We start from the raw sequence: 19,472 nt of genomic DNA on the forward strand, positions 1-19,472 counted from the left end.
CTTCAGATTTACCAACCCATACTCTTCTTATCACAACTCTCTCTCTCTCTCATCTTATTTCTTACCACATAATGTCTTCAACCATTTCATTTCCAACACATTCTCCTTCCGTACAGTGTCATCTACAACCTAAGCCTAGCATCCATATAAAACCATCTGGACCACAACAAACAAGCCCGTCTTTTCCCTCCGTCTTTCCACACCTTCCTCAATTATAGTAAGACCTTCGGCCCCTTACCCACCCTATGACTCACTTCCGCTTCCATGGTTCCATTCCCTGTCATTTCCACTCCTAGGTGTCTAATCCAAACCCTTAATTTCCTCCAAGTTTCTCTATTCAAACTCGCACTCGAGCTAACAAAAAAAAAAAAAAAAAAATATAAACCAAAACAAATCCCTAGATATCCTAAACCGATATCCAAGAAAGTTCTTAATACAATGTAATATGATACTTCTCCTCATACAAGGCATAATGCTGCGATACTGATCACTGAACTCTTTTCAGTCACTTGTGAAGATGTTCAGCCAACCACAGGTCACGTCTCCACTGTTGACGTGGAGTTCCTCGAAAGGTTACCTCCACTGACCCCCGACGCGCCCTTATCAGCTACCTCTTTTTTTTCCTCCGTTCTTTAAAACTCGGGAAACATTAATCCTCTTGTGGTCTCCCTGAACGTAGTTAGACTCATGTGGGTAGTGTCGTGACCCACTTTGCAGTTTCCAATCCCCCTTCTCCATGCAGAACTTTCACATCATCACACAACAGTTTGATTTCAATGTCTGACGTCGGGTTCTATTTATAAATGGCTTACACGTGTAAGTCAATAGCTCAAAAGGTTGCCTTAGATTAACAGTTCTTTATTCTTTACAAAGTATTTCTTTTTAAGTTTCATTATAGAAGTCCGAGAAAAAAAATTCTACCCCTATTCTACTGCTATAACGGCCATTATTCATATCATTTCCCTTCTACACAATGAACCCTAATACATCATTACGCACATGTTTTCTTCATATCCTTATCAGTCTGGTGTAGGAGTGACTAAAGTAATATAAGTCATGGGTGTAGAGGGCGAAGCTGCACAGGAGCTGACCCAGCAGGACCCAAAGTCAGGCGGACATTACACACACGTCCCATGCAACATGACCAGGACAAGCAATTGACAAGAACATGTCACAAGGTTCTTATTTCTGCCATAAACCTCCCCTGGCGAGCCTAGTATGCCGCCCAACAACCACGGCCAGCATGGCTGGACCGCGTTAAGAGGACACAGTAAATGTGGATCTTGAGTCATCGCTTAAATATCATCATTATCAACCACATAAGTACGATGACTTAACCCCTTCAGTACGATGACTAGTCATCATACTCATGGGTTATGACGCCTTCCTGCAGCAAAGATTGAGTCATCAGACTAAAGGAATCTTAAGGCAATGTAGCATTTACTAGTACAGATAATGATATAATCACTACTGCCATAAACAATGAACCCTATGAGTAATTACGGCTCATAATATTGACGTTCATATATATATATATATATATATATATATATATATATATATATATATATATATATATATATATATTATCCCTGGGGATAGGGGATTAAGAATACTTCCCACGTATTCCCTGCGTGTCGTAGAAGGCGACTAAAAGGGGAGGGAGCGGGAGGCTGGAAATCCTCCCCTCTCGGTTTTTTTTTTTTTTAATTTTCCAAAAGAAGGAACAGAGGGGGGCCAGGTGAGGATATTCCACAAAGGCCCAGTCCTCTGTTCTTAACGCTACCTCGCTAACGCGGGAAATGGCGAATAGTTTAAAAGAAAAAAGAAAATATATATATATATATATATATATATATATATATATATATATATATATATATATATATATATATATATATTACCTGTCAGTACTAATTATCATTTAGATATTACCACTTTCAGGTACTGACAAACACAAGTACATCATGCTATGCGATGGGGTGTCACATGAATACCCCGGGAGGCAATGGCAGTTCTACGAAAGAAAAAAAGAAAATGTCTAATTTCATTACGAGGAGAGACTAAAATTGTGAACCCCTATCATAATGTTGAAACGCTGCCCCCAGATACAGCGTTGGCTCAAGTGTAGGCCACACCCAGCTGTAACAAATACACTCCCAGCCAGCCTGCCTGACCTTTTATCATTTTACGTTTTGACCCCGAGTGATGGTACACCATCACGCTTAGTTCCCGTACAAGTTTTCAGCTTGCTGTGAACAGGGCCTCAGTCTTAACAGTGCTTCATTGTGCCCTACAAGTAACAGAGACGAGGGTACGATCCTTTGAAACTATGGCGTGGTCTTCAACACCAACAAGGTCGTGCCATCATATTCAAGAGTCGTATCGTCATTTTCAAGACATATCATCGTGTTCAAGGCTCGTACGTCGTGCTCAAGGATCGTATCGTCGTGTTCAAGGGGGGGGCACTGTCATCATGGAAACTAATGGAATATCCAACATAAACATCTGTTCCATACCTCATACTTTACCATACAAAGGCAAGAACGTTATCATCACCACTATACACTGTAACGCCATCTCTCCTCTTGTCTTCGATTACCATGTAAATAATTTCCATAAAATTATAAACTGCACCAATACATTTTGGTTCATAAAATTATTAGTGCAGCAAGTGCGTTCCTATTTTGAGATATAACTGATTCACAAGTGATAACAGGAATGAGGAATGATGCATGTTCCCACATGTTTTTTCATATAGGAAAAACTGAGTTGAAATGTTTGACGAATTCTAATTTTTCTTTTTCCGCTACATTTTCCATTAACACTCATTTCATAAGGGAAAAAATAAAATTAATATAGCAATACTGTTCACGTACTGAATTTAAATATGCAAAGAAACATTGTTTTAGCACTTTTATATAAGTATCTGATCAAATAACAAGTATATATGTCATATGATTGCGAGGCGTGGGCTATAGATAAGGCTGTGCGGAGGAGGGTGGATGTGTTGGAAGTGAGATGTTTGAGGACAATATGTTGCGTGAGGTGGTTTGATTGAGTAAGTAATGAAAGGGCGAGAGAGATGTGTGGTAATAAAAATAGTGTGGCTGAGAGAGCAGAAGAGGTTGTTCTGAAAAGGTTTGGTCACATAGAGAGAATGAGTGAAGAAAGATTGACAAAGAGGATAATATGTGTCAGAGGTGGAGAGAACGAGAAATGGGAGACCAAATTAAAGGTGGAAGGATGGAGTGAAAAAGATTTTGAGCGATCGGAGCCTGAACATACAGGAAGGCGAAAGGTGTGCAAGGAATAGAGAGAATTGGAACGATGTGGTATACCGGGGTTGACGTGCTGTCAATGGATTGAACCAGGGCGTGTGAAGCGGCTGGGATAAACCATGGAAAGTTTTGTGGGGCCTAGATGTGGAAAGGGAGCTGTAGTTTCGGTGCATTACACATGACAGCTAGAGACTGTGACCGAATGTGACCTTTGTTGTCTTTTCCTAGCGCTACCTCGCACGCGCACAGGGGGAGGAGGGGTGCCATTTCATGTGTGGCGGGGTGGCGACGAAATGGATGAAGGCAGCAAGTATGAATATGTACATGTGTATATATGTATATGTCTGTGTATGTATATGTATGTATACGTTGCAATGTATAGGTATGCATATGTACGTGTGTGGGCGTGTATGTATATACATGAGTATGTGGGTGGGTTGGGCCATTCTTTCGTCTGTTTCCTTGCGCTACCTCGCTAACGCGGGAGACAGCGACAATGCATAATAAAAAATAATAAATATAACATATATATATATATATATATATATATATATATATATATATATATATATATATATATATATATATATATATATATATTATCCCTGGGTATAGGGGAGAAAGAATACTTACCACGTATTCCCTGCGTGTCGTAGAAGGCGACTAAAAGGGGAGGGAGCGGGGGGCTGGAAATCCTCCCCTCTCTTTTTTTTTTTTTTTTTGATTTTCCAAAAGAAGGAACAGAGAAGGGGGCCAGGTGAGGATATTCCCTCAAAGGCCCAGTCCTCTGTTCTTAATGCTACCTCGCTAATGCGGGAAATGGCAAATAGTTTGAAAGAAAAGAAATATATATATATATATATATATATATATATATATATATATATATATATATATATATATATATATATATATATACAAACTCTGCTAAAAAAAAGAAAAGCCTGTTGCATAGTTCAGTGTGACTATCATATTCCATTTATAGGCCTTTTCATGTCATTTGATACCTTTCTACCGTGTAGTGGATCAGGCGGGTGGTCGACATTTTGTTGGATGTAGTTTGGTGAGTCTAATGACCACAGTGTAAAGCCATGCATGTGTCAGGCTTCCAGTGAATACTCTTGTGAAAGAAAGAAATAATTATGTCCGTATATTATCATCATTGCTGTTGCTATCATTACTAAGGCTGCGTAACAGTCCATAATTATAGCTCCTTGATGACTGTAATTGAACGGCTTCCGATCAATATCCCTCGTCCACTTACGACCAAACATAGACGAAGTCCCGCCCGCCACCACTAGGTCACCCTACTCACCTCACACCGCCACACACACACACACACACACACACACACACACACACCAACGTCATCCTACCCAAGGCTGGATTCTCTCTCTCTCTCTCTCTCTCTCTCTCTCTCTCTCTCTCTCTCTCTCTCTCTCTCTCTCTCTCTCTCTCCTGGGCGTCTACAGTAGGCAGGGAACACCCTAGGCAAATCATCTCCAGCCAATAATTGTCAATTCCAGCAAGAGTGAGAAGCGTGTGCAGCCCTCACCACTCTACTCACCTTTAAGCTTCTTTCACAGCAAATCAGATCTAGAGAAGTGGACGTCAGAAATCACCTAAAACTACTGAAAACTAATCCAGTCAGAGCCATGTTAAACTTCCTGAGCACGACGGTACGACCCTTGGGTATGAAGGCCTGGCTGTTAATACGACCCTGTAAGGATCAAATCAGTGGCCAAGCCATCGTACCGAAGGGTTGTGTGGACCTGTGTCCTCCAGAAGTTCAATAAGAGAATTTAACAGATATTTTCCCCTCACGTTACAAAAAATACAGACCTATGAATAACAAATTGAGATCGTACAAAAGTAATCAATTAATGTACTTCTACTGAGAGATACTAAACAGAAAACGTACGAAAGTCATCAATTAATGTACTACCACAGCGAGACATTAAACATAGATCGCACGAAAGTAGTCTATTTATGTACTCCTGCAGATAGATAGATAAACGGAGATCGTACGATAATAATCAGTTAATGTACTACCCAAGCGAGATATGATACTCACTTGTAGTTATCCATACGGTAACAATTAATTACGACTGGAACTCTGAGGTTCAACTCACCTTCCATTACGACTAGAACTCTGAGGTTCAACTCACCTTCCATTACGACTAGAACTCTGAGGTTCAACTCACCTTCCATTACGACTAGAACTCTGAGGTTCAACTCACCTTCCATATCGTCCATGTTGCAGGGAGGCTGTGTGAGCGCCGACTGCCGGTCAACGATCACGCTATCTGAGGGAGGAAGACGATCAGTAATCAGCACAATGTTATCGTAAACACACAATAACTAAGTTATCATGAAAGGATATATTGGGAAATGATAACTGAATATCAATAAACGAAATTATTCATGTTGGAATAATGAGGATTATTTCCTTCGGTCAATATAGACAATGGGTAAATACATGGTACGTGATAGATGTGTGGATGCAATGCATGACACATCTATCCTACTGGAAAGATGAAACAAAACAAGAAACAAAAGAACATCATATGTATCATAAATGATGGAACGCAATAATCAAAGCACAACTAAACCTAATGTAGCGAAATAAACCCACATGTGATATTTCATGCGATAAATCATTCAATTCTGACAGCAAATAACAAATTAATTCATGGTTTACGAGAACCTGTCAAAATCGAAAACTCTTTTCCTTTAAGCAGAGAGAATCAAATGTAAACTCCTCTTCCAAATAGCCAGCCAGTGCATCACCTACAAACTGAGTACCTTACATGAAAGACATATCTTAAACTTAGATTCCTTTAAGGATACTAAACGTGGGAATTTGACGTTAGTGTCTAACATGACATTTATCTTGACAGTGTTACGTGATTGTTAACCTTATAATAATACATCAGTTAAGGTAAAATATTCAGTTTTGAAACATGGATCATTATCTGTTTCAGATCACATTTGTTGTAAGATTGTAAGTGTTGTAAAACTGTATTGCTGTAAGCCTTTAAGTGATGTACGACTGTAAGTGTTGTAAGACTGTGAGTGATGTAAGACTGTACGTGATGCAAGATTGTAAGTGATGTAAGACTGTAAGTGTTGTAAGCCTGTAAGTGATGTACAACTGTATGTGATGCAAGATTGTAAGTGATGTAAGACTGTAAGTGTTGTAAGCCTTTAAGTGATGTAAGACTGCAAGTGATGTACGAAGACCGGAAGAAAATCAAAATAGGTTTTAGTGGTATACAACTACGGTTGCCACATCTTGTGGCGGGAGGGGAGGAGAGGGGAGGGTGTGGTATAATCTTTGAGGAAAATTTTCCTGGGTGTAACATACAAGTGACAGCCACACGCAACACCTGCCACACCCAGCCATGTCCTGCTTCCCCCCCACACACCGTGGTACAATACGGTACATCCTGTTCTTGTACAACCATACACCAAGGTACGCCATCTACACGCTATCCCAGCACCACCTCACACCACCTACACACTGTCCCAGCACCACCTCACACCACGGTACACCACCTACACGCTGTCCTAGTACCGTCACACACCACGGTACACCACTTTACACCCTGTCCTAGCACCACCACAAACCACAGTACAACACCTACACCCTGTCCTAGCATCACCACACATCCACGGTACACCACATACACCCTCTCCTAGTACCACCACACCGTAACCTACCATCTCCCCACACCAGGGTACACCCTGTGTAAGGACACGACCCAGCGCCTCATGATCCTTATGTTTTGGTGGATAAACACACAGGCAAGGTGTTCCAGGGGGACTGTGGGAGAGGCGGACAAAATGAAGGTAGCAGGTATTACTGGAGAGTAATGTGGTACATTATCCCTGGGGTGAGGGGAGAAAGAATACCGCCCACGCCTCTCGTGCGTGTCGTTGAAGGAGACCAAGAGGGGCGGGAGGTGAGAAGAGGGGGGGAGTTTACTGGAAATCCTCCCTTCCTGTATTATTGCTCTTTAAAGACAGGAACAGATGAGGGAGTCAAGTGAAGATTTTTTTTTCCACCCCTGAGGGGCCCAGTCGTCTGTCTGTTCCTGATGCTACTTCGCTATGACGGGAAAGGCGGTCAGGTATATATATGGCGGAAAAAAAAGGAACTGGTGCTTATTCATCCCTCCCCATGGCAGGCATATATCGACCAGGTGGGGAGGCTTCGTGATAATGTCTCCCCAGAATAATATACAGTTGTAGGAGAAGTCTGAAACTATAATTCCGGAAATTCCTTAAAGAAGGAATCCATATACAAGGCTGTAAAGGCATTAAATCCTATGATCACAGCAATGGAGTGTCATGTGCGCTATAAGAACCCTCAAATATCGGACCTCTGCCCCGTCAATTATTTACCGACTAAGGAGATTCAGATATAATATTTACTCCACCTGGTGAAAGCCAGGGGTAGTGTGTATTTGTGCTATTTACAGCGTCCACACGGGTGCTAAACTCTCTTCCCGACGCGGGCTGGGGGAGCAGCATGCTGCTGATATACATATACAGTGGAGGGGTTGTGTGCCACCATTTCATAACCTGATTAACATCGCGGCAGAAGATCACAACACTGAAGATGTACACCACGAACTCAGGACGTTATGTTAGAGGGTCTGTTTTGCACAGATTTCTTCGCTGGCCAATATTAGTCTGTAGTTTACTAGAAGAAAAAACCTCCTGTATAAAGATATACGAAATATATGAGTTTATATCCTATAAATGTCTGTTTTCTCAGCCAATCTTCAGTAATAATATTAGTGTAAACATTAAACACGTATCAAATACAGAGTTTCGTCTTTCGTCACGTTGTGTGGCAACTTACACCTCAGGCTAAAGCGTTTACACGTGTGCGTGTGTGTGTGTTTGTGTGTCGGCCGCCACAGACAGACTGACCGTGTTTACCACACGTGATGACGGGGATGTTATGGATTTTTGTGGGTCCTCCATACTTCCGGTCGTGGGGTCGAGAGCGTCCGGTCGTGGGGTCGGGAGCGTCCGGCAGTGGGGACCTGAGGGTTATCTAGCAGTATTCAGCGAACCATCTCCAAGATCACTCATCCTGACTCAGCCAGGAGAAGTTCATTCACCCTCTCCACAGAAGCCACCACCGTAATACGCATCTATCAACGACAAAATAAACCCGAATCACGGCACAGTAACCACCCAACTATCCACTTCAACAGAAAGGAAAAAAAAAAAAAAGTAATAATAAACTTTTGAGTAATAAGCGTACTCAATCATGTCACCCCACAAAATGCTTCGAGACAACACGCACCTAACGAACACGCTAGACTTCCGGCAACTTCCAAATTGCATAATCAATATTTACAACTGTGGGCATCACGCGGTTCCTTCCTCCCTCACTCCCTCACCCTCACCACCAAACCCTCTTTACCCTCACCATAAACAGCAGCTGAGGCGGCAGTAACTCCCGCGGACGAGCGGGTGAGGGAGATCATCCGTCTTGGTGAACCGCTCGATATATTTAGACGAACATGATCCGAAAGTGAGAGTAAGGGGTGTCACCTTCCACGTGCGGAGTCACTTTCATGGACTCGTGAGGAAAACACCGACCGTGTTCGTAATGTAAGGATGACATACGTTTGAGCTCCAGGAACCCTGGCGGGGACCATAACTTCGGCACGGCCTTTCTGACCGTCAGTTACGAGGGAGCATGACACAGAGGAGGCTGTATAAGACGCTACGACACACACACACACACACACACCACACACACACACACACACACACACACACAGGATCTATTTTGTAGGATCATTACCAGACAACGCAACACACCTAAGATGACAACGAAACCTTCTTCACGTGACAACTCGGGCCCGGCCTGTGGTGAGGATAAACATGGGGGAAGAGATAAACATACTGGTGTGGTAAGCAAAGTCAGCCCTGGTGACAGAAATATAGTGGCGGCAGGATATGTACAGAACCTACATATGATGACGATGAACGTCTTGGTGTTCATGAAACACGAATGTGCTGATGTGCAACAATGTGTAGACAAAATAGGGTGAATAGAATACAAACACGCTGGCGTATAATAAAACACAAACACGCTGGCGTAAAATAAAACACATTGGCGTACGATAAATTCCAAACATACTGGCGTATAGCAAAAGACAAACACTCTTCCTGTATCATAAAACACAGGTAGAAATGGTGAGTCGGAACCATTATGAAAGGAGAGCAGGCGTGGTGAGACCCGCACTTTAATACTGATGTACAAAGGTGGACGAGAACATGGGTCTGAGGCGGCAGCAACCCGTCACGACTGCACCAGTGGTGGTGGCGAGAGGAACCAGCCATCACGACCCACCGGTGTCTCCTTGGTGGCTATACATGAACAAGGGGGACGATGATGTACACAGAAGCCGTGATAAGACTGCACAGGGTCGGTGGCAGACACAGAACAATGGCTGTTGTCCAGCTCCACAAGTGAAGGGAGAACTCAACATGAAATACAGATACGAACTAAATGCAATGGATGCCTAAGATAACTCCTGAGACCTTTAGTTGCTTGACTAACATGATTACAAAGACCTTCAATTGCCTGACTAAGATGATAGATAAGACCTTCAATTAGCTGACTAAGATGATTGTTAAGACGTTCAATGGAATGGCTAAGATGATTACTACGACGTGCAATGGTTGGTATAGATGATAGCTTAGACTTTCATAGGCTGGCTATGATCATTGCTAAAATGTTCATTGGCTGGCTAAGAAGATTGTCAAGACTTTCATTGGTTGGCTAAGAGTCCTTGTTCGGTTTTAGATCACATGAAACCTTGCAACCATCACACGTCAGGACAACATAGATTCCACCTCTCACAAGGAACTGATTATTTGACAACATTCAAGTCGATATGATTCTTTTTTTCTATTTCTGCTCGCCTTTTCCCGCCACAATGAGGTAGCGTCAGGATCCTTGGCTCCTTCTACTCTTGCTACTCAGTGGTTCTGCTAAACACACTGCTGATAGTGGTGGTAACAACCCACGCTGGTTGTAGCAGACACAACCACAACGGTAAACATAATCGCTGTGTTTAACGACGAGGCAGGGGAAACAAGAGCTGTGATAAACGAGTAAACAGGCGGTGTAACGGATGATGATGATAAATAGTGATGACAAGGACAAAAAATGGTGAGAGTCAAACACAATGGTGGTGACGAACAGACAGAGTTGTGGAGACGAACAGACAGAGTGGTGGAGACGAAGAGATGGAGTGGTGGAGACAAACGGATAGAGTGGTGATGACAGAGAAATACATGGTGGTGGTGTCGAACAGAAATAGAGTAGCAGTGATACACACAGTGGTGGTGACCAACAAATACATCGGTGGTATTAAGCGAACAAAGAGAAGGTGACAAGGACTCACCGTGGCGGTGACAAACACACTAGTTCCAGTATAAGCATGTTGGATTAGAGAGAGAGAGAGAGAGAGAGAGAGAGAGAGAGAGAGAGAGAATAGGAGGAGCGGAGTAGAAGGTGGGGGATATGATGAAAATGAGAGACCTTTCCTGTCGTCCTTATTGAGAGCCACATCTATTATCGCGAGACGGATCTATTACTAACTTCATCCACTACTTTTCCTTTTCTCCATGTCAATATTTGCATAATCATTTATAAGTCCTCTTTTATGCCTACACACACACACACACACACACACACACACACACACACACACACACACACATACACATAACGGAAGCCCGTGTTTATTCTGGAAGATCTGGATGTTCTACTCCCACAGGTTAAAGGCGTGAAACCCACAAAACAGTAAACGAAACGAAACCCCTGAAAGTGAGGAAGTTTGCGACGGCGCTGGACCCACATGAAGCTCCAGATGGTATCTCACCATCTGGTCTCCAGGAGTGTGTGTGTGTGTGTGTGTGTGTGTGTGTGTGTGTGTGTGTGTGTGTGTGTGGAGACACGTGACAGGCCGCTGATGGTAATGTAGCTTAAGATCTCCCTCAACGAAGTCAATCTTCCAACAGCTGTACGAAAGACAGTCATACCAATGTACATATACATGACAAGTGATTACCCTTGAACTACTCGCCGACAGGCATGGCCTGCAAGGTTCTGGGAAATATATATATATATATATATATATATATATATATATATATATATATATATATATATATATATATATATATATATATAGTCAGTAAGCAAACAAAGGGTTTACTGACTGACGCACGTAAATTAATGGAAGACAACATGTACATACATAAAAGAATCTCTTGAATTTGTTAAGTGAGAGTGAGTAATATCGTAGCAGCAAGAGATGGGTGCTAGTGGACTGTCAAAAGGCTTTTGATGCATATCATCCATAAAATGCCTTGAATACTGGCAGATTCTCAACCTGACGTTAGACTGAGACTACAGAAATGGAGAAATGGATTGACCCTACCTAACTGGGAGGGGACAAAGAACACACGTCACGGGAGCCTTCCTCAGCTGGGTCAGTGTGACAAGTGGGATCCCCCGAGGCTCACTGCTGAAGCCATTTCTATTTCTAATCCATGACAATAATGTGCTGGAGGAGGCGGAAACATTACGTGAGTGTATTTGCTGACGATGTCAAAATCATGAAAGAGGTGAAAGTCGAGCGAGACTGAGAAATACTGCAGACACCGAGACAAGACGCCGCACAGGTCAGCCAACTGACCCGTGGAATCTAACGCTGGAAAATGTAGTGTTATGAAGATGAAAAATAGAATAAACAGGCCAGCTTATGAATACCATATCAGGGGAAAGAAATAAGAAGAGTCGTGATGTGAGGAGATATCTGGGTGAGATCAAGCACAAAAACTTCGCCAGGACATTTGGTAAGTCCAGGTAGGCAAACTAAAATTTGGTCAGTGACAAAATCACCTTAAGTACAAGAACAATGAGATGTTTGAGAAGATATATACGCTCTAGGGTTGACCTGAGCTGAAACATGCTTGGACAGTTTGCTCTGACTATAAGATCCAACAAGGGAACTGATGGAAAACTTCCGAATGATGACAACAAGAATGAATGGTACGAGTTACGAGTGTATGAGTTATGGAGAGGGGAAGGAAACACCTCGATCCACCCCTTCTGGAAGAAAGTACGTGACGGACCGACAACCTAAACACCTAGCATTCCCTAAGAGCCCACAACGACGTGAATATAAACAGCTCTTTGGTGTCAGAAGAGAATTCAGAACAATGTGGGCACGCGGAACAAACTGAGCCGAACTGAGCGACGAGGATGGAAGAGTGAGTAACAGTGAGGAACTGCGAAGACTTTAGAACAGAAAATTCGAGGGTGTGTAGCGGGACCACACAAGCGCACAACGTCCTTTCCTCGAGCAAACATAATGATAAAAGAGAGAGAAAGAGTTACACAGATACTGAGACCACATGGACGCAAGGTCCAAGCGATAAGGTCTGGCCTTAACGATTCCTTAAAAAATGTAGTCCTATTCAAAGCAGTCGATGAAAGGATAGCAAAGTGAAGGCTTTCCCCCTCCTCACTCTCTACTCTCTCCCGGTAACACGGTGGACGGGGGAAAAAATACCTTGTGGGATTAATATGATAGAAAAGGAAATCTTTATAGGAAAATCATAATGTAGAATGAGAATGAATGTCATGAATTCCATCACCACCGACATTGCATCCCTTCACTCTTTGTTGTAAAGACAATAGCGAGGATAAACCTGAGCTTCAGCCTCTCGACTTACCACTGGTATTTACTCCTGATGTGGAAGAATGACACAATAATTCTTCCTTGATTCTTTAAAGCAGACAACAAGGGTTAATCTATGTTGGTATGCCACCATAGCATGGCCAGGGAGAGGTCGGTGGTTGCGAAGGCACCATATTATACCCCTACGTTATGATGACAGATTAAATGGATTATTCAGTACCGGAGAGTGACAAGTGTGATCATACCTAATTTTGAATATATTGAGTGTTACTATAAACAACCTGTTTTGGGAGCTTATTCCAAATGTCGTTTGAAACGATATATTTCATACAGTCCAGATTAACTCAGTGACCTTTAAGTTTCACTCCAATTTCTCTCGCTGGTAGTGTTGGCGCTACTGTAAAGAAATGTTCAATATCGACGTTGTTGAATCCTTTAATTTTAAACATTTCTATGAATTTGCCTCGGAGGCGCCTCCTGCTTAGAAAGAACATGTGTTACGCAAGGAAGGAATCAATTTAGTTGCTCTTTGCTGCACTACTTCCAATTTAGGAATATCCTTGCTTAAGTGGTGATCTCAGAACTGCATCGCATATTCGAAGTGGGGTCTACCTAGATTGGCAATATCACATGCCTGTCTTTTGTATGTAAAGTTTCTGCTTTCTTGGCAGCTCCATTACAATGCTGGGAGAATTTGAAGTTGTTAGAGACAGCGAACCTAGAGAGAGAGAGAGAGAGAGAGAGAGAGAGAGAGAGAGAGAGAGAGAGAGAGAGAGAGAGAGAGAGAGAGAGAGAGAGAGAGAGAGAGAGAGAGAGGAGGGGCTTATATAAAAACCACACAACCACAGACCTGCACTGTACCGCCACCACCAACCACAGCCTAACTGGACCTACCCTCACGAGACGAGTGAGATTAAAACTGGGCCGTAATGCGTGCTGTCGTAAGGACGAGACTTCTTATCTAATGGTCACGAAAGTCCGGGATCTCCTTAATGTCACTAGAGCCGCTTTTTAAATCTCCTAATTAAGGTAGTGGGGAGGCCACGGCTCCTCCAGCACTCGTTACTGTCATCAACATGTCCCCATGTGTTGGAATCTGCCAGACACGCCTCTCTCTCTCTCTCTCTCTCTCTCTCTCTCTCTCTCTCTCTCTCTCTCTCTCTCTCTCTCTCTTACAAGCACATTATCCTCAAGACTTTTCCCTTCGAATCCCTTCGCCTGATTTGGTGCTCCTTAAGCGGTAGTCCGCTCCAGATGAACCGATGGAAAACTTTTGATTTGTCTTTTGTCCACTTAGCTCTTCTCAAAATCTCTCTGCCCCTCCTCCCTCCTTACCTCGCAGTACTCGATCCTAACTCTCCTGTATCTTCCACTTGGTGACCAGATACAGTCTCGTTTGTATCTCCTTCACGATACATCCCTCAGATCTTTTCCTGTAAGACGATGTTGAACCTTGCCTCACTTGGTTCTCTTCCTCTTCCTCTATTGGCTTCCATAGGGGACCGATGTTCTGACCCCTTCAGAACAGATTTACAGAACATAGCACTGGTCTCTACTCTTGTAGTAGAATCGATCTTCCAATCAACATTCTCAAAGAACTCGATCAGATCCACGAAAATGGATCCTGGGTTCTCTCTAGTTCCTTTCTTGTGTCCTCTTCTACCACATATTCAGAATCAAACACCATTAGATCGCTTCTTCCTATATGAGCATCGTATGTCCTATTTCCATGCTACTACGTGTAAAGACAAGGCCAAGCAGAGATGCTGTATCATCACCACTGGTTTTCATATGCTCGAAGACTTGTTGATGCAGAAAGTTCTGTATAACTTCGACGAATCTCTCTCTGTGACTCCCCACCTCCATGGGAATCTTCGTCACCCCACTCTATTTCCATATGACTGAAATCACCTACTTTCAATAGTTTACCATCTCCGAGAACGAGTGTCCTACCATTTCCGTCACTATCCTCACTGTTCCTTCATTGTTCACAATGTCAACGGACGCCTTTCCAGAGTCACTGTAGTTCCATGGAGGACTGTAAATTAGCAGTACTATTTTGTAATTTCTACTTACAGTAATTGTACCCATTACACATTGTGTGCAAGAGCCATACTTCAACACTTCTTTTGATTTTATGGTATCTATATTACTAAGAGGACCTAATCCCCCCTTCTTCCTCACCTTTATCCTCTGTCTCTCTTTGCTATCCAGTATGCCTCTGGACAGACTAGGTTGGACTGTAGGTCTTTTAGGTTTTGTCTCCAACTCTGTCACAATTTAAGGGTTGCTTCCTGCTATATGATAATTGAATTCCAGCTCCTTTCCATTTGGCAGCAGGCCGTCTCCATTTGCATACAGAAGCTTCAGTATAAGGCATTTGATACAGTTACTTCCGGCGACCTTGAGCTAGTGGTGGGGGTGGGGTTGCTCCTTCCTCGACCTTACCCAGTTTCTCTCGACTTTTTCCCCTTTGCCAGGTCTGTTCAACTTTATCTTTCTCTCTTCCCTTTGCCACCCTTGACAACGACTTCCTTGAAACCCTGGTGAATAAACATCTCCTTTCCGCGTGGCTTTCCCTTAGTGTCTAGTCTGTATTTTCTTAGCCGCCTGACTTCTTCTCATTCCTTGACCTGCAATTATCAGGTCTGCTGCCTTAAGCAGCCATCTGACTTGCTCCCCTTCTGAGACTTCCCTTTCCTCTTCGTTCGGAAGATGGTCTTCTTCCAGCCCATAGACCAACACAGACTTGCACCGATGATATTCCTCTGTAAGGCTTCCCTTGCTTGCGTATTGATCCACCTTTCTGTTATCTCCTGTGGTCCTGCTTTACGTTTCTCCTCATATCTTATCTCAAATCGTGAACGATCTTTGCCCCTTCAACTCTTTCGTCCATTCCATTACGTGGTTCACTGTCTTGTCTCTGAGTGTATACACCACCTCCTTAGCAACTCTATATAATTCTTTTCCCTACCCATTCTTCCATGTGGTTATCGTCCACTCCAGATTCATGTCCTGGCTCTTGCCTATCCTCATGCACATGTGTACCCACGCTGAGAGAATCCTAAAAGTTCTTCAATCCTACCATCTTCCTTCATCAGAGGGTTGCTCTTTTTGGTCCACCTTGTGCTCTCTGGTACTTTTGTCATGGTCCCTAGAACTGTCATCCTCAAGTTTCATCAACTTATCCTCAAGTTCCACCTCCAGTGCTCTCTGGCATATCTCATGGTCCCCTAACAATGTCTTCAACAATGTCTTCCAGTCTTTTTTTTTTCATCTTGTCCTCCAGGTAGTGTGTTCCAAGCTGAAGTCTGTTTACCTTATCTATAATAAGGGAGCTATTAGCTGTCAGGTTCCCCATCTCCCCTCTGGCATCCTCACTCTCCTTGATAAACCCCCAAAATCAATATTTTCCTTCACTATCTCGTTTTCCTTTTTCTGTTTTTCTATCTACTGTCTGTGGGGGGCGGGGGCTACAGAAACAGGCTTAGCCTAACCATGTTTATAGTGTGTGTGTGTGTGTGTGTGTGTGTGTGTGTCTATTCTCCTGCACGTTCCATTAAGTTCGTTTTTTTGTCAAGTTTCCAGTTATTTGCCTCGTATGAGTCTAAATAACACAAACATCAAGCAATACAGATCACACACAGCTCCAACACATATTGTTCAATACTACAGTTATTTTGTGAGATCTACTAAAAATCAAACTCAGAGAGAGAGAGAGAGAGAGAGAGAGAGAGAGAGAGAGAGAGAGAGAGAGAGAGAGAGAGAGAGAGAGGAGAGAGAGAGAGAGAGTAGATCTGAACCAGCAGAACATTCAGAGGGCAGTTGTTCTTCCCCAGGCAGCCTGAGGGATCTGCCAAATTACCGAGGAGTCCACACATTATGGATCTCTTCATCACGTCTACTACCTATACTACGGGATCCGCACTGACAAGAATCGCCTTATGATAATCTACTCCCACCACATGTACGCCACGACTGGCCACCCCAGTGGGAATCATCGAACCACCGGAAGTGAAAACCATGAATATAAAAGGCAACATCGTAAACCTCAGCGACCGAACACCTGCCACCACTTGACGAATACGATTCTTGTCGATCGAGACAACAGAGGAAACGTCCCGCCCGCGGGTGTTAGCATGAAGTATGCAGAGCACAACTGTGCAACACGAAGCTACATGAAAAATGAGGGGGACGGCACTGGGCCAGCCCCACTACGTAACGAACGTACACTAGAAATCCTTTTGCCACTCCCTCAGCTCGACGGTACAAACCTCAATCACGACGGTACAGACCTCGATCACGACGGTACAGTCCTTGATCACGACGGTACAGACCTCAATCACGACGGTACAGACCTCGATCACGACGGTACAGACCTTGATCAAGACGGTACAGACCTCGATCACGACGGTACAGACCTCAATCAAGACGGTACAGACCTCGATCACGACGGTACAGTCCTTGATCAAAACGGTGCAGTCCTTGATCAAGACGGTACAGACCTTGAGCAGGACGGTACAGACCTTGATCAAGACGGTACAGTCCTTGATCAAGACGGTACAGACCTTGATCAAGACGGTACAGACCTTGATCAAGACGGTGCAGTCCTTGATCAAGACGGTACAGTCCTTGATCAAGACGGTACAGACCTTGATCAAGACGGTGCAGTCCTTGATCAAGACGGTACAGACCTTGAGCAGGATGGCGCCATCCGTTGGTACGACAGACAGGGTCAAGTTCAAAGGCTAAGGTCAAGATTGCCACGGGTCGTACATTGTGCTTAGGCGTCGCACGGCCGTGCTTAAGGGGTGACTGTGCTTAACACCTCTACCAACAACACTGCAATAAACCCGTAGTTTTACTGCAAATAAACTCGATCTTAAAACACAAACACCTTCGAGCCTTAATTAAGCAGTACTCTCACAAAAACAGATTTTGTCATATTAGCTTAATGAGATGATAGAAAAAAAAAAAAACCATGAGCGGCTTATTAGTTCTCAAAAGTTTCTTTAGAATTAACCCATATTTAAACATGTGATAAAAATTTTCGATGAGTAAAAACTGAGGATTTTGTTAAACATCAAGCATACACGTTCTCCTTAATCAAACTTGATCATCATCTCATATCAAAGTGCACCATCAAGTTCTTTTTCTTTTTTCCTTTAGAACATTATAATGTTCGAAGGTTAAGAGCCTTCAGCGTGGTGCCTTAGCGATTATATATATATATATATATATATATATATATATATATATATATATATATATATATATATATATATATATATAAACCACATTTTGAAGGCTTATATTCCCGGATGATGTGCTCGTTGTCTGAGCGGGCTTCCGACCCTATGCAAATACTGAAAAAGAACATCAACTTTAATCTGGCAGTTTTCAATCATAATTTTGCCTGTTTCAAAAATGATTCATTCATCTTTTTTCTTGACTGAAACGATTTCCAATCTTACTTTTTACTTTCCACTGTAAAGCGTCAATCCATCACATCCCGTCTAGTTTAAGGATCAAGGGAAGTTATCAAGTCTCTTAACATCCTCAAAAGCCCAAGATCAAAGACGCTCTCCGGGTCTAGAGGGCCATTTTGGAGCAACACAACCGTCTACTTTATCATGTTTCTCTACGACCTCACACGATCCATATTCCACCTTGGGAAGGCTACACTCAGGTAAAAGTTATCATTCCGGTGAGGCTAGGATAGTGGAGCAGAAAAGTGACGTAAAGTACATGCAGAAATACATAGCCTTTTCCAACAGATAAACTAAAGCCATTAATAACTCTGGCTGTGACGAGATACGTGTTCAAGTTATTTAAAGAAAGTAAGAAGAAGTCTAGAAATACATGGCATAATTTCTTGTTTTATTCGTCTACAGCTAACAGCTTCCTCAGCTTCAGTTGGGTACCGTTATGGACAAAGCAACACCCGCCTCTTCTGCACGCATCCACAAGGAGGCGCTGACGCCAGCGGCAACACACAATCCAGAGCCAAGCTTAACAATATGCTTAACCAATGACTACGATCAGCCGTCAGGACATGTCATTTGCCTCTCCTCATCGACCAATCAGCGTGACATCAGTGGCGCGGAAATTACTCGATGGATTAATGGCTAGTTCACTTTATAGTCACGTTTGAAAAAAAAAGAAAGAAAAAAGCAATTAATGAGTCACAACATGGCTTCACCAAAGGGCGTTTCGTGCTGCACTAATTCAGTGTCACTCTTGACATGAACGTTTTATGTGGTGGACAGTGACAGATTGTGACGCTACGGTGCCGGATTCCAGCTGAACCATCGACAGGGTTCCTTCCTCACGCAAGTGGAAGCTGATGAAACTCCTGATTGGATTCCATCACCGTTAACGGATGGAAGGGAGACCGTCAATGGACAGAAAGGAGACCGTTAATGGATAGAAAGGGGACCGT

At 43.1% G+C, this 19,472-nt stretch overlaps 1 protein-coding gene across 1 annotated transcript in view; it reads right to left on the reverse strand.

Moving 5' to 3' along the window:
* Window positions 1-19,472, reverse strand: part of LOC139749440 (uncharacterized) — a 360,449-nt gene that overhangs the window by 166,724 nt on the left and 174,253 nt on the right. Inside the window, exon 3 of the mRNA XM_071663349.1 lies at window positions 5,522-5,587. Coding sequence (XP_071519450.1) covers window positions 5,522-5,587 — 66 coding nt within the window. The remainder of the gene's footprint in view (window positions 1-5,521; window positions 5,588-19,472) is intronic.

Source organism: Panulirus ornatus, chromosome 1 (assembly GCF_036320965.1).
Source record: "Panulirus ornatus isolate Po-2019 chromosome 1, ASM3632096v1, whole genome shotgun sequence".
NCBI classification, from domain to species: domain Eukaryota; kingdom Metazoa; phylum Arthropoda; class Malacostraca; order Decapoda; family Palinuridae; genus Panulirus; species Panulirus ornatus.